Source organism: Cynara cardunculus (genome assembly GCF_001531365.2).
Source record: "Cynara cardunculus var. scolymus isolate 2C chromosome LG 12, CcrdV1, whole genome shotgun sequence".
NCBI lineage: Eukaryota > Viridiplantae > Streptophyta > Magnoliopsida > Asterales > Asteraceae > Cynara > Cynara cardunculus.
Window position 1 is genome coordinate 11,263,797 of NC_037539.1, and position 19,066 is coordinate 11,282,862.

The 19,066-nt window shown below is 36.0% G+C and overlaps 1 protein-coding gene across 3 annotated transcripts; it reads right to left on the minus strand.

Moving 5' to 3' along the window:
• Nucleotides 1–788: 788 nt before the first annotated feature.
• LOC112522798 lies at nucleotides 789–15,708 on the minus strand. 3 transcript variants are annotated; one of them, XM_025132108.1, is made up of 5 exons: nucleotides 15,470–15,708; nucleotides 10,178–10,268; nucleotides 9,790–10,051; nucleotides 3,680–3,733; nucleotides 789–837 (listed from the first exon to the last, which is right to left on the minus strand). In XM_025132108.1, the coding sequence occupies exons 2-5, from the start codon at nucleotides 10,259–10,261 to the stop codon at nucleotides 833–835; spliced, it is 405 nt and encodes a 134-aa protein (XP_024987876.1). In that variant the 5' UTR covers nucleotides 10,262–10,268; nucleotides 15,470–15,708; the 3' UTR covers nucleotides 789–832. The 3 variants fall into 3 exon arrangements, with proteins under 3 accessions (XP_024987876.1, XP_024987874.1, XP_024987873.1); XM_025132106.1 differs by lacking the exon at nucleotides 789–837 and adding an exon at nucleotides 4,846–4,990 and having other exon boundaries at nucleotides 3,243–3,733; XM_025132105.1 differs by lacking the exon at nucleotides 789–837 and having other exon boundaries at nucleotides 3,243–3,733; nucleotides 15,470–15,513; nucleotides 15,603–15,689.
• Nucleotides 15,709–19,066: the final 3,358 nt, after the last annotated feature.

Sequence of the window (19,066 nt, forward strand, 5' to 3'; positions counted from 1 at the left end):
CTTATGTTGAACCAAATGTCTAACTTAATATGTTGCACTTACATTGCAGAATGCGCATCAACTATATATCCCATAAAAGGGCTATAAATCGTTCAACATGAACCATTTGCTATGCTTTCAAGTGGTTTCACCGAATTGTTTGGCAAGCTGATCAACTCTGAATTGATGTTGTCACATCCTAATTTTTGTAACCTACTAATACAAAAGTGAAACCATCCCAATATGACGCACCCAAGAATTTTTGGATACGGTGGCACCTTCTAGAATAAAACGGTTGCACCTTTCACGAACCTAATTTTTTTTTACCTTACCACGGAGGAACAATATGGTGGCACGTGCCACCTAACCACCCCTCTAGGTCCGTCTATGCTATCTACATTTAGCACTACAACAAAAATGAACTATTAATTTATTGACAGAATACAAGTGTTGATTTATAAATCTTGACATATTATCGAACGACAGATTCAATACAACTGTTGCATATGTGCTCCTTCATCCCCAAATTTCTCTTTCATGTACTCCTCCTTCGAGTCATATATCGTCATGAATTGCAAAGATTTCATAAGAGACGTAACGAATGAGTTTATGGTTTAAAATATTCTCGTCAATCTTTTAAAAAGCTTTCAAGCTATTATACACATAACATTTATCATAAAATATCTTTGACTCCGTTAACTACATACGTTGGCTATAATACCATAACGAATTTTTCGTTATTTTATTTAAAATAAATAAACAAATCATAATTAAATAATTTGTTGCATGCATCACATAGAAACATCATATGAAACTCAGTTGGGTGTGTAGGCCTTCATATCTTGTTTGCACTTTAACCTACACAAACCTCAACAAATCCACATCTACTATTCACTCTTCCAAAGAATTCATGCCAAGCTCTTCGAAAACCGGGACCGAACTCGAAGTCGATCTTGTGTCTAGATTAAATAATCCTATTTACGTTTCCTTTAAGTCGTGTAAACATATTCATTATACATACATACGTAGGGGTTTCATGTAAAAACCACAAAAAATTTGATAATCGGAGAATCTATGCATTCATTTATGCATCAATGCATATATGATTGCATAGATAATAGATATGCATTGATGAATATATTCATTCACAAAGTACATATTTAAAAAATTGATAGTGTATATGCACAATGAATATACATGTTCTCCGGTTCTCAAATTTTTTGTAGTTCTCACATGAACCTGAGCATATAAATAGACCTGGAATTATATGAGAAAATACATTTTTCGTAAGAAGCGGTAAAGGCAACCTCATATTTTGAATGTCACGTTATATTTTGTTAAAGTGGTGAAGACGACTGGACTTGAATCAATGCGTACCTTCACCAACATCTCTAAAGACAGTCATTTCACACGTATTCATACAAACACAAGAGTACGTTCACATATATTGTCTAAAGGTTACATTATTTTATCTAAAGATTACATTTCTCACAAGAATTGACCTTTTTGACGGAAACCCAAATTTTTCAGGTTTAGGAAAAACGTTAAATAAATGAAAAACCGAGTACATTCAGCAATAATATTTTTGTAACTTCTAATTAGATCAGGTAATCATTCAAAATGGCTTCGTGTGATAATTAAGTCCAAACATAATGAAAATATGATTCATACATCAATTTTGTTTGTCATAGGCAACATATCATCGAACGACATTTACTAGCTTTCAAAAGGGAATTAACGGAGGAAGAAGTTATTTTAACCAACCAAATTTACTTCTTAGTCGTTTCTCTCCAACTTCTTCAAAAGAGAAATTAACAACTTATCTCTTTTAAAAATCCCCCCCCCCCTCCTTGCACTTTTTAGCTTCTTTTTTAACCTGGATATCCAACCCGCTATGCAAGCCGACTAATCCCAGGGTGACCACCTGCTTTGCAGATTGCCCGGAGTCACCCGTTCGCCACTTTGTTCTCAACTCTTCTCACCTCCTGAGCGAGACTAGCTACCTTTGGCTAGAAACCTCTTTTCCTTCTGTCCAGCTCCCGAAAAACACAAGTTGCGGCTCAAGCACTTATGGAGGTAAATTTGATCGTCCAAAATGACTACTTTTGTTAATTTACCCTTTCAAAAACATGTTTTTACTTCAAAAGAAAGAAATTTAGGCTACAAACTTCTCACAATAATTTATAGTAAACATTGTACGAATTTTCAGAAAATGGTTCATATGTTTTCATGTAGAACTCGACCACTTCAGATCATGACCCACTTGGAACAAACATTAGGGTACGTTCATCTAACATATGTTGGAAGTACCCCTCTTCAAGGTTCTTAGAGAAGTATCGTACATATATTTTTAATAAACGAACAAACTGTAATAATTTTTACAAATATCAGGGTTTACATTTCTAGCATATTTAACTCGATGACATATTTATAAAAACAAAGAAAAACTCATGTGAACATGGTTCAACATCAATCGAATGAGCAATGAATCAATCACACTTCAAGATACATGGAAACAATCCATATTGGATTTGAGCTTGGGCTCCAAAGATCAAAAGTGCCTGAAGGTTCCAGGCTCAAATTCAAGGAGGAATGAAAATCCCCTTGTGGCCATGAAGATTCAAATGTGATGCTCCGGACTACCCGCAAAGCAGATGGTCGTCTTGGGATTAGTCGGCTCGTATAGTGGGTTGGATATCCAGGTTAATCATAAAATAAATAAATAAAACAATCCATTACATCTCAAGGGACAACTGCTCTGATACCATTTGTAGCGTCTGAAACCAAATCAGAAGAATAACAATAGCCTAATAACAGTTAAATTAACAAAATACATTTTACAAAGTTATATTAGAATCCTATCATAAACTATCAAGGACTTAACAAGGATCCCCATGTAGGATGAGATTGAGTTATTTAGAAGAATAACTTCCTGACATTTTTTAAATACATTACCTTTTGAGAAATTTAAATGATACTTCAGTCTAACAGAAAAACGTCTGTTAATTACACAAGAATACGTCAAAATCAATCTTAAAAAAATAATGTTATTAGTTTATTCTCCTAAATAACCTGATGAAATGTAATAAACTCCTCACACAAATTCCTACCATCCTTGTGAGAAATCAAAATGAAATCCCAATAATCGTTACGTTATCCCTATGAATTGTGTAGATTTTACTACACATCGAAGGAAAACGGCTTAGATTCCATTTGTAATGAATCAAGCTCAAAGTAGGAGAACCCGATAACACTTCCAACGATACAGAAATCATGATGAAAAATTTATTAGTAGCCAAATACGAACAAGGACTCAACTGTTTCAAAATGACTTAGTTGCCCAAGGCTATAGATGACCAGTTTTAACCATTCAGAAATTAAGACCAGATCCAAACCTTAAGACTGCCTTTTCTACATTTCTAGCCGAACCCAAGTGGATTCAATTGCAAAGCAGTTTTTTTGTGGCCGTTGGCGTAAAACCAAACCTAGAGTGTCGTTTTAATCATTTGTCCTAAATCTCCTTGGTTCACTGCCAATAGCATCGGTTATGCCTCTTGAACTTCACCTTGGGAATTCTAGTCTTCCAAATATGCATGGTTGTGTGAATATCCAATTTGTCGATATACACAAAGTGTTTTCTTCGATGTTTTCAATGATTGATATAAAATTCTAATGGGAATAAAAACAGCTTTAGCGATACCTGCTTCACTTGGTTGTTTTCTCCAGGATATGGTTGTCGAGTCAACAAAGTCACCTGAAAGGTAGACAAGTCATCAATGAATCTATATTGGAAACGAAACAAGAACATAGAATATACATTTATGAAGTATATACGGCAAAACTAACCAACACCTTTGAACGCTTGTTTGACCTCCAAGGAGGTTGGGATCTACTGAATACCGTTGGGTCATTGACCATGCATCATATGCATACTCCCTTGATAATGGGGAACATTTTTATATCATGATCTTAAAGGTAAAGAAAGTTCTTTACAATTATAGAGTAACTGGGATGATGGATGAAATACCACCATATTCATACTCATCTACTAACAATCTAAAGATTTTAGGAGATTAATAGGTGCCATGGATACATATAACGCCATTACTCAAAAGAATGTACAAACACAATATATACAAAGTTTCGCAATATATATCACCATTTATATCATGTTAGAGAATTTATACCAGATACTTTAACAAACGTATAATCCATCCATTTGGAGAACAAAAATCAGTTTATAACTCGAGGCAAAGAGACTACTCCCTCCTAAAATTGACTTGTGAGCGTCAAAGGACTTTACTTTAGAACTTCAAAGTTCAAATTCCGACGAGAATTGTTTTCATGGTGGAGGACAAATTGATCACTATGGTATAGGATATAAGAAGTATTTTGGATATAAAAACTGGGAACATCCATATGAATCTTGAACTGGGAAAATACTATGACTCAAATATGCAAAATCAGAAGTGGCTTCTTTTTCCGAGACAAAGATGGAAATTAGTAGCAAAAAAATCAATTTGTTTGAACTATTGATAAAGAAATTGAAAACTATATTAACTTGATAACGAGCACTGGAAATACAAAAGATGCGGACATGTGAGTCGGTGTGTGTTTCCTAATTTCTATTCTAGAAAAAAGACCTCCATATAGATTTTGATATGTTGAAGGTGATAAATTTGACCTCCAAACTCAAAATGCAATTATGTTTTAAGGGCCAGGGGAGTACTAGTTAGTCATTGGAGATTGGTAACACGAAAAATGCAACAGCGGCAGAAAAATATATACATTCTCTGCACAAAAGGTAAGACTATTAAAGAAAAGCATCCAAATTGATCATCGTCTTAGACTCATCAAAAACCTTACTTTGGTTTGTCGTGTAAGGTCACCAGTGACTTCAAAACCCCTGGACCAATCTTGTCAGCAAGAACACCTTGTTCTGATATCCAAAAAGACTTCTCCTTTACAATACTTTGTAGTTTATTAACATCATAGTCTAGCCTGGTTTGATCTACATTCAAAAACAAAAGCAATTATCTTGCATTAATTTGGAATGCAGAATATTTCACATAAAGAATAATGAGCAAGCAGAGACTAGCAAACAAGATTATTGCTTAAAAATAATCAAAAAAAAATTCTACTACTTGCATACTCTTAAATCTCAAATAAGTTCCAATGTAACAAATTACACAGTCAGTCATCATTGGAGTTAAGAGGCTCGAAAGAACAAGCCTCATCCACCATGCTTTTGCAGGGGAATTCTTCAAACTTCCTTTCCTCCTTATGTTCATTACGTAATATACCTTTATTTTCACTGTGATATTCCTTTTTGGCAATAAAATTTATCTAGACAACATATGGAGCACCAGCAGTAACGATAACTACAGTCACCAAAATTTCAATTTGTATCTCAAGTTCCCAAAAGTGGTCAAGGCTAGAATGAATACCCAAATCACATTAGCCATAAAGAGATCAACTAACAATATCCTCTAACAGAATTAGAGTCATTACTTATAGACAGCTTCGAGTTGGAATGACGACTCCATGTCAAATGACTAGATTATAACATAAACAGTAGCTTGTTCAAGTTTTGGTAAATCGATGAAGATAAACCGTTGGAGACTGTATAGAAGTTACTTTTAGTACTTGGTGCAAAACTTAGAAAGGTATACACAAGCGAAAAGAAACTGTTGATTAACAATCAATACATAAAACATCATGCTAACATCAAATGGTAGTACTGACCAGCATTGATGAGACTACTCTATCAGTCCAACCTATATTATTGATACCTACTCTTTGGCATGTATGTTCAATGTGGGCCGTTTCTATATTTGGAAAAGATGCTGATACATACCAAGTAATTTTGCCTAGGGTAAAATTAATAAAAGTTAAATAAGTGGGCCATGACACTCTTGAAGGTGTGTACTAAAGGAGGCATATCTTCTACAATAACATGCACTTCTTCTCAAACAAATTCCAGATCCACACTCTTTAGCACGCAAGGGTACAGAAAAACATCAGTATAGCACTATCTCGAACATAAGGGGTTTGAGGATTTGAGTTCATTTGCTTCAATAATTGGAATTTAACTTGAGCTTGAAGACGCTCTGGGATCGTATCATTGGCAAATCCAAGAATTTCAACTTGAGGAATACACCACCATAACAAATATGATTAATTTTTTGGCATGAACAAAGGATAATAACTTTTTGCGGAGAAGAACATTAAATGTATCTTTTGGTTGGTATGCACATGCATATGCAAGTTGCTACATAGGAATGCTACAGGATTAAATGCTTGATTCCACATTAACTAAAAACTAAAGGCTCGAATAGTTGGCTAGACTCAATCACTATCTCAAACACTGCTCGAGTTCAAAAACCCAGTATATCAATTAAACAAAGCAAGTTGACACAAAATACCTGTGGTACCATTGGTATCTCAATGCCTCAGTTGCTCCGTATAATATGACTAAAATAAAGTCATCATTTCAGAAAATAATATTTGGGAACTATAGATGTCACCAACGTCTACACAACCAAATATATGATCTAGTAATGAATTATAATAACTTGATGTTATGAGCAAATAAATAGGGACATGGACACAGCTTATTTTCAAGTCAATGATTTATAATCTTCATATATAGTAGGTATTACATACATCACGTCCATTGATGGAACTCATAAATTGTACCAACCAATTAATCGATCAAAACCCTTCAAGCACAATACTATTCATGTTCAGACTAACATTTTACATAACCCAAACAAATAGTGCCACAAGAGGAAACCCATGACTTCCATCCCCTCCTATAAACAAATTCTAGTGAAATTGTTGAGAAAAAAAATCAACAAACATAAAATTTACAGCTTAAAATATACTAAACAACCATATTTGTTTCTTTCAAATAAAATATAAACACGGCAACTGCTCAAAACAAATCCATGAACTGGTAGCCAGTAACCCAAATAAGGAAACAACTGATTACTGAGGTTATAAACAATCAAAACACAATCCTGGTTAGCAATTAGCTCCTGGTTGATAGCCAGGAGGGAAGTTGGCTCACTTCCTAAATCCCTCTTCATTGGACATCTAATAGGAAATCGTATTCGACAACAATGGCTTGTGAAGAATGAAGTTGAAAGCCCTAATGATTGGAGAAGAAACAGAAGTAGTAGCATCACCCAATTTTGGAGTAGTGAGACTGATAGTACTTAATACCGTGAGTAATTCAACATTTCTTTATGCAACCTCAACAAGCCTTCCTAAAAAGCATTAAGCAGCTACGTGGTCAAGTTGCCTTCTAAGGCTTGTTGCCTAAGCGAGGATTAAGTGACTCGTTAAATTGGTTCATTTTAATATATTAAATATAATAGTGATTTAATAACTTGGAATTTTGATAACATGTTATTATGACACAATTACTTTCTAAATGACTAATATCATTCCTCCATTGATGCAGTATCACAGTAAGTTGCAATGTTTTTCACAATCCTACATATTAGTTGATAAATTCCCTCCAAAATCCTTATATTAGTGGACTCAAAAGGAGGCTATAAATTTGGATTTTCAACAACCCACCTTTTTCATTTCTGTTTAAGGCAATAATCACAATCATCCCTTTTCTCTAAGGGTCAACAAACTGAACCTCGAACAAATGAAACTGAAACCAACTAACTATAAAAGTATATAAGTAACCCACAACCAAGTAACAACCCGACTACAATGAAGAAAACCATATTACAACCAACTAAACCAAAGCATATAGGCTTCAACTGAAAAATAACCCCACTTGATTTGCGTTTAGGCATCTAATTATCAGTGGTTGTCTCAACTTCTCAACGTATATAGGCTACAAATGATGAATGTTTACACTAATTTGGTGATCATTTTCTATATCTGACTGAATTCTTTAACTTAACTGGGCTAACAATTACTAGGATGATTAGTGCCTAGACGGCCTTGAAACAACCCTAACTAAGGGGTGAGGATGCGTAAAACCTAGTCAGCCGATTAGTCAACCCTAAATAAGAATTTTCAGCAAAATACTAGGAAATTTACTAGTAGTCTTCCAAAAAGACTACTAGTTATGGAAATGTTAGAATCTCTTCAGACTACTAATTTAAAATCTGATAAATAATTCAGATCATACAGTAACTGTAAGAAGCAATTGGCATTGTCTAGCCTGATCACTTGTTAAAATGGGCCCGGTGCTTACTTGGTTTAAAAATGCGCGCATTATGCGCTCTGATGCGTGATGCGCTCTGATGCGCTGAACAAAACGCATCAAAGAGTCTGATGCGGTGCGATTCCATGATGCGATCGCATCACCTACGCATCACACGATGCGTGCATCACTTACGCATCAGCGCATCATGTATGTTGCGTTTTTGGGCTCCCTTTTTCAGTGTTTACTTGGGCTTTTTAGTTGGGCTTCTTAGTTATGTAAAATAGAACGTGAGTGACTGTTAGCGAGTAGCGACCTAATCGATAGAAGCCGACGGCAAAGAAGTAGAAGTAATCGATAGCAGAAGTCGAACCAGCAGGCAGCAACAGTTAAAGCGGGTATGAGTTACCTAGCAAATCCAGCAGTTAAAGCGGGTATGAGTGACTGTTAGCGAGTAGCGACCTAATCGATAGAAGCCGACAGCAAAGAAGTAGAAGTAATCGATAGCAGAAGTCGAACCAAAGAAGTAATCGACAGCAAAGAAGTAATCGATATCACGTAATTTTTAAGATTCTAATGCCACTTTTTTAACTACTTTATGTTATAAATGAAGTATTTTGGTAGGCAAGTATTTTTAAGGTAGAAATTGATATGTAGAATTAATTTATAAATATTTTTTGAATACCGGGCGCATCACGTGCGTGATGCGAGCGCATCAGCATCACGCATCGGCTTCCGGGACCCTTAACGCATCGGACCGCATCGCGCTTTTTAAAACCAAGGGTGCTTAGAATTTGAGTTCCTTTGACGCTTTAACTCTGCTCCTTAAAAGCTGCATCTGATACCAGGGCTGTGGAATGTCCACCAGTTCGACCATTGAATCTATCAGTCTAAAAAATACAGACTTTATTCATGACTTGACCTTCTGATATTAGTATATTACAAATAACAATTCTCCAGTTTCTAGTATCGCCATGCAGTGTATAAACCAACAAAAGTTACCAAATTCTCATGCAGCATATATTATAATCACAATTCCAGAAAGGTGAGTTTCCTATTCTTGAACCTAAACTAATCATAGTGGACTTTAACAATTCCAGATATCTAAAAATTATTCACAACTAGGTAAGACATTCGTGAGGTTGCGAGATGAAAAAAGAAGAAAATATTTAGCTTGCTTCTGCATTCAACTCTGAGAAGAAGATCAAATATAACTCGCTTCGAACTCAAATACAAGTCTAGCAAGCCATGTCCTTGGTCAAACTCAAGTTTAACTGTCAGCTGTTGGTCTAACTTGATAAAATTCAATAAACAAAGAGGGAGGGGGGGGGGGAGAATATTCGATAGCTTAGACTTCTGATATAAAAAATATGAATTAAGGGTTCATAGGGCTTTAACGCACCCACAAAAAGAGTACCAAATAACACCTAATTCAACCTACAAGGAGCTGGAAGCATACTATATAAGAAGTCAGACAAAAAATTACTTTACTTGCTTTTTTAACTAAATAATAACCTAATTTAACATAGGAGAGTCCAGGTACCTCCAATTTTGGACTATCAACTCTTTTGGTAATAATCAAAGATGGGGACATGAAACAAACATCCTCTCAAGAAATACAAGTCTAAACCACGTACCTTTCTCCAAAATGGTATGAGCAGCGTGAAATGGAACCCGAGCAAATATATCAGTTCCAGGGAACATCATCCATGTCTTTTCCTTAGAGTCATGATTCCCACAAGTTGCACAGATCTCCTTCACTAGAGGCCTCGATTGATCAATTTCCTTCATCACGAACTCATAAGGTGAAGGAACACTTGTTTTTGTAGTCCGGCTTCTCTTTCTTAGTGCAGTCAATGCTTCCCTGTTCCCATTTCTCATTCTATCATTCTCAACTAACTGTGATCATAAATCCATCAGTTTTGATCCTAGAAAAACAGCAAGCCTCATATCCTAGGCTAGGACGGATAAGCAAAATATGAGAAAAGTAGTCACCCAAAGTGAAAAAAATAAATTTTCAAGTACCTGGTGCCTTGCAAGTAGAAGAGCCTCTGCTTCGGCCTCAATCTCAATCAGCTTTTCTTGAAATTGCTTCATTGTATCATCCATTTTTAATCTGTTAAATATAAACCCTTATCAACAATAAACCTGATGGCAACCAACGGGTAACTGGGGGTGGTTATTTAGATAGGATTTTACGGGTTTCGGAAAATCACCAATCCACCCGAGACCAAAACCGAATTAGGGGCCACCCGATCCAAATTACCGAAACTCTTATTTGGGTTAATTGGGTGGGTTTCAAATAACCCGCATAGCAAAGAGGGGCTAACTCTTTGCTTAAGAAAGTACATTAGCCACAGGGTTTACATGTACCCACAATCAAATGCTTATCTTTTCAATAATACCATAAATACAAAAGTAACAGATTTCGAACAAAAAATATCATCACATACAACATCCAATTTACGAAGATCAACAAAACTGCATCAAATTTCACCCCATAAAAGTTCAACATATACCACCAGAAACGGGTAAAAACTAAAGGAAGCGAGATAAATTATATCAACATGTGAAGGTGAAGCTTACAAGGGATGGACCAAATGATGGCAGACGACAAAAGGAAAACTGTGGGGAAAGTGACGGGATTGCGGGTCAAGGGCAACCAAATGACCACCGTGGAATGGCAATTGGAGGTTTGGGGCGGGAATATAGAAATCATTATATAGTGTGCTGTGTGCCAGCATGAGAGATGGTGAGTAGGAGTGGTATAACAATCAAGGGGTTGTTTACTAAAAAAATTGGGTAAGCAATGACAGGGTAAGAGGCTGTGACTGAAGTAATTGATGATTGAAAATGTCTGTTTACCAAGTGTTGTGTAGTAAATGCTGATTGACAGAAATTACATTTGAACCCTCTAAATGATTAAGGGTGATGAAATATGAGTGTTTATGTAATGGTGATGAATGACAGAAAATTACAATTTTCATAATTAACTATATTTAGACACGGAAATATGTTAAATTTCATTTATATTATAATACAAGTATTTAGTAGACTATCAAACATTAATTCCAAAAGAAAGCTGTTTCCAATTTCAGACAAGAAAATAATACTGTCACTTGTAGCTAAAATGGAGGTGTTTGAATGTCCTCTGCAAAATACTAAGGGAAATGACTTGGCAAGTGTGTGTGTGTGTTTTCATACTTTAAGCACTTATCACGCAATCTTTGGTTTGCACGGCTCCAAGCAAGAAAGACCTCTCCTGCTTAGTGCTTACTGAAACAGGAATATGCATAACTGACTCATATGGTGGAAACAAAAAGGGATAAGGTGTTCACTCTCGTGTATTTGCTTATAAAACTAGCAATGTGTTAGGACCAAGTCAAGTTTAGGTTTTTAGTTGCTTGCATAGTTTAAATTAAAGAAAAAGTGGGCATGATGATATACTACAATTAGGCTACTTGAGTCGGTTAACCATGGAAGCTGTTTCCGTGATCAGTGTTTAGTTAGTGGAGTCCTAGAGTTTAGGCCAAGTGGTTATTTTTATTTGTATTTAATCCTCTCTCCTGAAATGAAAATGGTAAGCAGAATTTTGTCAAATACCTCGTGGTTCATTCTTACCTGAAAAAAATATCCTTTTTCCTAGGTCCTTAACAGGAACCTATCAGTTAGTATCAGAGTTTGATCGGGACCCCCATTCAGAGGTACCAAAACTCAGCTATGGCTACGAACAAGGACCGGATTGAGAAAGTGGAAGGAAGATTGAACTCTTAAAACAAGGGTTTAACTTCCTGGAGGGCAGTATCACGGACAGAACGTACAAATAGGAGACCATCACCAAGTTGACTGAAGTGGTATGTGGACGTGAGCACAAGGTGGGAAACGGGCAGGACAAGCCGATGTTCGAGTCTAGACCCGTCAAGCTTGAATTCCCAAGGTTCAAGAGAGGAGACCCTACCGTGTAGCACACACGAGCGGAGCAATTCTTCGAGTTCCGTGTTCGTGGAGGAGATTTGGGCTCGATTTGGGACTACAGAGGGTGAAGATTTTAACAAGGCTCTGTCCAAAATCACAGACCGGTTCGTTGCAGGATTACCGAAAGCAGTTTGAAAGGCTACGCAACCGGGTACGTGGATGGACTCAAAAGGCTTTGGTCGGGACCTTTATGGGTGGACTCAATCCTGAAATCGCAAATGAAATCCAAATGTTCAAACGACAAAATCTCAAAGACGCTATCAGGTATGCTCGCATGAAGGATCAGCAGCTACAGAGGCAACGTGCATTTGATCCATCACCCAACCAACTTCTCTTGGGAGCCCCTCCAGCCACAAAAAAGGAAGCAGCCGCTGTCTAACATGGGATGAGATGCAGCGGCAAAAGGGCACGAGGACTATGCTTCAACTGTGACGAATGGTTCACTTTGGGCCATGGATGCCAAGCACCTAGAATAATGTTGCTGGCTGCAGAAGAAGAGGAAAGATCGAACGCCAGAAATGAAGACGCCGATGGTGCAAAAGGCATACCGGAAGCTGCTGCAAAGATGGATCGACACTAACCTTGAGGACAAGATTGTTCTTAATGAGGAGGGCAATGTTAGGACCAAGTCAAGTTTAGTTTTTTAGTTGCTTGAATAATTTAAAAAAAAAAAAAAAAAGTGGGCATCATGATACCCTACAATTAGGCTACTTGAGTCGGTTAACCATGGAAGTTGTTTCCATGATCAGTGTTTAGTTAGTGGAGCCCTAGGGGGCGTTTGGTTCGTCGAAATCCGCAGGAATCTGGTGGAATTGGAATGGTCAATTCCGTTGACCAAATTCCATTCCAACGTTTAGTTACCCATGGAATGGAATTGAATTCCAAAGATTCCATCATTTGAGGATTTCACCATTCCTTCCTAAAACTGATGGAATTGAAATCCATTCCATCCAAAAATGTGTAAATGACAAAAATACCCTTGTGATGCTTCAAGTTTCATCATTGATTGATTAATGCTTCCTTCCAATTTCTGGTTATCGATTACTACTTGCTTCCAAGAAAAAGAAACATCATTGCAAGACGAAAACTACTTGTTTATCGATTACTGCTTGCTTCCCGATTACTACTTGCTTCCCTATAACTGCTTGCTTATCGATTACTACTTGCTTCCCTATAACTGCTTGCTTATCGATTACTGCTTGCTTCCCGATTACTGCTTGCTTCCTGATAAGTGATAACTGCTTGGTTATCGATCACTGCTTGCTTATCAATTACTGCTTGGTGTTAATTACTGCTTGTTGTCGACTACTGCTCGCTTATTGATTACTGGCTCTCCGATGAAACGGAAACACAGAAAGGAAGATAAAAAAAAGAAACCCTAGAAACAAAAGCCAAGAAATTTCACGTCTGTCGATTACTGCTTGCTTATCGATTACTGGATCTCCGATGAAGAGAAAACACATAAAGAAAGAGAGAAAGAAGAAACCCCAGAAACAAAAGCCAACAAATTTCACGAGAAGCAAAAATCTGGAATTGGAGTCCATGTAACTGAAAATATGAATGACTTTGCTTCCATATCCAATTTTAAAACAATATCAAAGAAAGGGTATTTTGGTCCTTTTTCATCATTCCATTCCAATGCAATTACAAACCAAACAGGCATATTCCAATTCATTAAACAGATTGCATTTCATTCCTGCCAACCAAACACTTGGTCAAACCTGAAAACATTTCATTCCAATTCATTCCAGATTCCAATTCCTTTGACAGATTCCATTCCTTCAAAAATCATTCTACGAATCAAACGCCCCCTAAGAAGAACGTGGAAATGATTGTTATACACACATCGAATTCACAGTGATTTCGACTCGATTACACACATGCATGACACTCAACTTAACTTCTCCAAGGCCAGAACATACCAAAAAAACCCTGAAGACCTCCATGGATGTGGGGGTCGGGGAAGAAGAATGAGTGTGTGTGGTGGGCTTTTTACCACTCGCCAGAAGTGGGTATTGATGGGAAAGAGCTTTTTACCACTCACTGGAAGTGGGTGTCGACACTGTGTGTGTATATTTCCACGAGACCCATGTGCTAATAGCTAGCTTGTCCATGTTAATAACCTCATCGGAGAAGAAGAAACCATATGTTCAAAAACCAACCGCAGAAGATGTTGGGTCACTATGTGTGTGTATTTTCTTATTTGGGAGTTGCCAGAGGTGGAGGCTGCCGGTAAGGGAGGCCAGAGATCGAGGCCGGTGAAGGGGGATGGGCAGACAGTTGTGCATGTCTGTGTGTATATGTTATAATTTGTATAGTATAATATATATTTAACTTGTTATATGAAAGAGACAAAAAAGGGTGGGTAAATACCAAATCTCCTCTTGGGTTAACTGAGTTAGCGGAATTTTTTTAATGATGATAGTCATATCGATCATGGTCGTAACAAAATGAATACTAGCAGGACCATATCCATAACAAACATAGTTTAGGGACGCCACTCATAATATTCGACGAAACACAGGGACCAAATCCGCAATTCACTCAACTATTTTTAAGGGGTTTGGAACCTAGTCAAACAAGGGGGCTTATCACCATGCTGATTTTTACTAAATATAATAAAAAAAGGCTCAATATAATAAGTGAAAGTCTTAAGGCCACTCTTTACACTTTACTAATCAGCCTCGATAACAATCTTCACCAAAACTGCACAAATTTCATGTTCCCACTTTCTCAAATCATGCATCACATAGTTACCAAAGCGTATGCATACTTCATTATATGTGCATCTGTGAGGGGCGTAATCATTTTTAGTTGAACAATTTCCTAATACATAATTAACTATACTTCCAATTTGGTACTTTCCAACTTCAAAATTTGATAAGAATTTGGTATTTCAAACTTTTGTAAGAACTTAATAGCTATATCAAAACTTATAACAAGCCCTACAAATTAAAAAATGTTGGCACTAAATTATCAACAAAGTGAACTCAATTTAGCATTTGAAAAGCAGCATGTCTAACCTACAAATGTGTAGCTCTTTTTGAACAAGGAGGAATACTAAATTCAAACAAAGTTCACAAAACTAGATCGCAAGCCCAAATTAGAGGTTCGATAGTTAAAGAGGGCTTGGGCAGGTTGAAACCACGCTTTTGACGGTCTTACTATTAACAAACATCCTATGGCTTCGATAGGAAGGTTTCAAAGTTGAGCTATATTGAAGTTAGATGGAAAACTTTATTAACGAATAGATTGGAAAAACCAAATAAGTGGTCGTTGGATGAATTGATCTCAAACATAAATTTATACTGAGATAACGACAAGGAAATCAATGATGTTTACCTTGCTAGTCTTGTGGATGGAATTAAGATCCGAAAATTGAAGCCCTAATCAACAGTAAAAAAGAAGAACAGATAAGAGAAAGACCCAATCGATGTTTCTGATTTCAAATTGAAGAGCAACTGTAGCACAATACAGAGAGAGGGGGGAGATCAAGCACAAAGCAACGAGAAGGGATACGAGGGCAATAGGTTTTGGTTCTGGAAACAGCAGCAAGTGGCAGGGGTAGTAGCACAGCAGCTGTGGAGATACTCGCCTGCCCATAAATGTAAATAGAGTAAAATACATTTTTCGTCCTTGTTCTTTGTCCAATTTCTTGTTTTTCCTCTGGAGTTTGTTTATTTTAATTTTGTCACTATAGTTTGAAATATCGCTTGGATTTGATAAGAAATGCATTAGATGGTCGCCTATTTAATTGTTAGCCTTTAATAAAAAGTCTCGTGCAAATATATCTTAGAGGTCGTTTACTAAACTCTTACCAAGAGCCTTATTAGGTGTCATTACCTTACCGGTGAGCATGGCAAAGACCGAGAATCTTATCCGGTGAGTGATGGAGAAGGCTCTTTCCTGGTAAGGGCTTACTGCGTAAAAGACGCTTACCGCAGTCCATTTTGATGGTAGAGAATTTAACCGATAAGGAAAGTGAGAGTGATGACTATTGCCGGTAAGCACTTACCCGGTAAGCTTTTGGTAAACGACCCCTTAATATCTCTTATGTAATTGATAGTCTTAATAGAAAGTTTCATGCAAATATCTCTTATGCAATTGTTAGTTTTATTTGTATGTTCACATTTTGATTTTACTTTGTTTAAACACAATCAATTAACTAGAATGTAAACTAATGTACCAAAATTTCAACCCGGCTAACCCAAACTACACGGTTTAGGTTGGGTTTGGGTTAGGTCAGTTGGGTTAGATTAAGATTTTTTAAACAACAAACACTGAATTTGGTTGTCCAAATGCCTTCAACCCGACCAACTCAACTCATGTGCAGCCGTACCATTAACTTTCATGTTTTAAGCGAGGGATTTTCCCTCCAAAGGCATCACTCTTGTCATGCAACATAAACAGTATCATGTTTTTTATCATGCAATTCTCACCATATAATATCATCATAGAACCAACAACTATTATTATAATGGCCCAAGACAAGGCATAATTGTTTAAATATTAAGCATAACATAATATTAAGTTCAAACAATCAGTATCAAAGTTGATACCTATAATAATGTATCAATGAAATGGAAAGGAATTACTTTATCATATATATGAAATGAATATGACAGTAAAATGTGTGACAAGATAATTAATACAAGATAGTTATAAAATGCACTGTTGGTTTAAGTATAATACGTATAAAGAGGGGTCAAATGGATACGAGAACAATAATCAAATAAGAGAACACGAAAACAGTCTAATCACATGCAATTCACGCGACTTTGGCCACGTAACTCAGTTGGCAAAAGGATGGAGTGACTTTGTCCAAATATAAGGCATGTCTTTGGAGGCAGTTCCATGTGTGAGACTGGTTAAGATTGTGAATAATCAACAATTGAGGTTTTTAATGCCCTGAGTGAAAAATCTAAAAATGCCCCTAACCTAAAATTTTGACAAAACACACTATTTCTAAGGGACCAAGGATTTACGGAGAATCGTGAGTTTTCAAACGAAAGAAACCACACTGGTCACCACTTGCCATGGGCCACTTACATATCATTTTTCAAATGTCAATATTTTCGATCAAGACAGATATGCAATAAATTACTAGATATGTTGAAAAATGGGCAATTTAGAGGGATGCAAATATAGCTTGTACATTAATGCACATGAGGAAATTAAAGATTATTTAAGAAATAATTTTGGGAATACATCAGACAACTTGATGTGTAAGCTAGAAATCTAGAAAACATGTTTAACATGATATAAGAATTAGTGTTTATGAAATCAATTTTACAAACAACTCATTAGGTAGAGAAACCACGAGATTTATGCAAATTGACATTGTTATATACTTAATAAACGAAATTAAAACAATGTGATTACTAATAGATTATGAATGATGCATCTGATAGAATATGTCAACATGCTATGAAAGAGATATGGTTGATTATGTTTATAACTTTGTTTCATGTACAAAGTAATAGCTAATGCTCTAAGCAACATGTACAACATTCGATTCTAAAAGTTGGGAGTGTGGTTCATTTGTCATGAACCCTAAATTTCTAACCTGTTTGAAAAATAAATTATAGGTGAATTACCTTTCACTGGTTCGAAAAACAACCCATTCTCCAACAATATTTTGAGTAACTACAGGGCAACAATGTTACTTCCATTCTTTTGTAGGCTTCCTATATTAACCTTGATAAATTATAATCACTTCTTCTAAGACGTAAATGCCACATAAGCGCATAGAAAACAAGTAAAATCAATACTCTTTGCATCAAGAATCAAACCATGTAACCAATCTTTCAATCTTTCAATCTTTTAAATTAATATAACAAGAATATCACAGAGTTTATGTTCATGGTGGCATTTCATCGAACAGTTGGGGGGCATCATCAACCTCGGTAATATTATAAACAATGAGCAACAAATCAAACCCCAGGCATAAAGCAAATACCAATGAGAAACCAAGATAGACACATTAGCATATTGAACTAATCATCTAACTATCAAAACTCAACAAGACAAGTAGACAACAATCCAGATAAATAAAACAAATTAGAAACATCTTCGATCTACAAAAGAGTGAAAGACATAAACATTCGTCATAAGAATTTAGAAATTTACCAGAAGTCTAAATGGGTTGCTTTCAACTAAGAGAGCCAGAGACTTTGATCAAGAGACAGGAGAGAGTGAGAGACTTGCAGTTTGATTTCGAGACGACGCGAGTTGAGAGAGAGTTAATGGGTATCACTTGGTTCCAGAACAAGTTGGAGAGCAAGTTCGATTTGTGAGGGTGAAACGAGGTAGGGCAGCGTAGTAGGCAAAAGCTTTTAACGGGCTCTGTTTGATATTATGGAATGGTTTGGGACATAATGATTAAGAAGTATAAAATAAAATATAATTGTTTGGTAATTGTGTATAATAAAATTAGAATTTTTAATGGTCAGGGAAGATTCAGGATACAAAATTATTCAAAGAGTTTTAGAACTATTAAAAGGCAAAAAAAAAATTGTCAAACAAGATTCATTTTTTAACGATTCAAATGTTGCCTCTTAATGGAACTATTAGTACAAAATTATTAAATGACCAGAACGATTAAGAACCTATGTATTAGTGCTAGCTAGAATATGATTGTTTGGTAACTCATCAGAAGATTTTTATAATATAGTGCAAAATGAAATATAATTATTTGGTAATTATTCATAATGAAATTAGGGTGTTAAATGGTTAAAGAAGGCCCAAGATACAAAATCATTCAGAGGATTTTAGAACTATTAAGAAACAGATTTTTTTTGCTAAACAAGATTAACCTCTTAAAGATTCAGATGTTGTCTTTTAATAAAACTATTAAGAAATAAACAAACAACACTTAACAAGTTTTTAAAAAGTTTTTGATATTTTTAATCCATTTTTAATACTCATACATAAATCTTC

Bases quoted from the DNA above. Each gene is read 5' to 3' on its own strand.
- LOC112522798 (XM_025132105.1), bottom strand. From the start codon at position 10,261: ATGGATGATACAATGAAGCAATTTCAAGAAAAGCTGATTGAGATTGAG. The intron at 10,052-10,177 runs GTACTTGAAAAT...TTATGATCACAG, and splicing joins TTCTACTTGCAAGGCACCAG to TTAGTTGAGAATGATAGAAT. The intron at 3,734-9,789 runs GTACGTGGTTTA...TCTACCTTTCAG, and splicing joins TCATACCATTTTGGAGAAAG to GTGACTTTGTTGACTCGACA.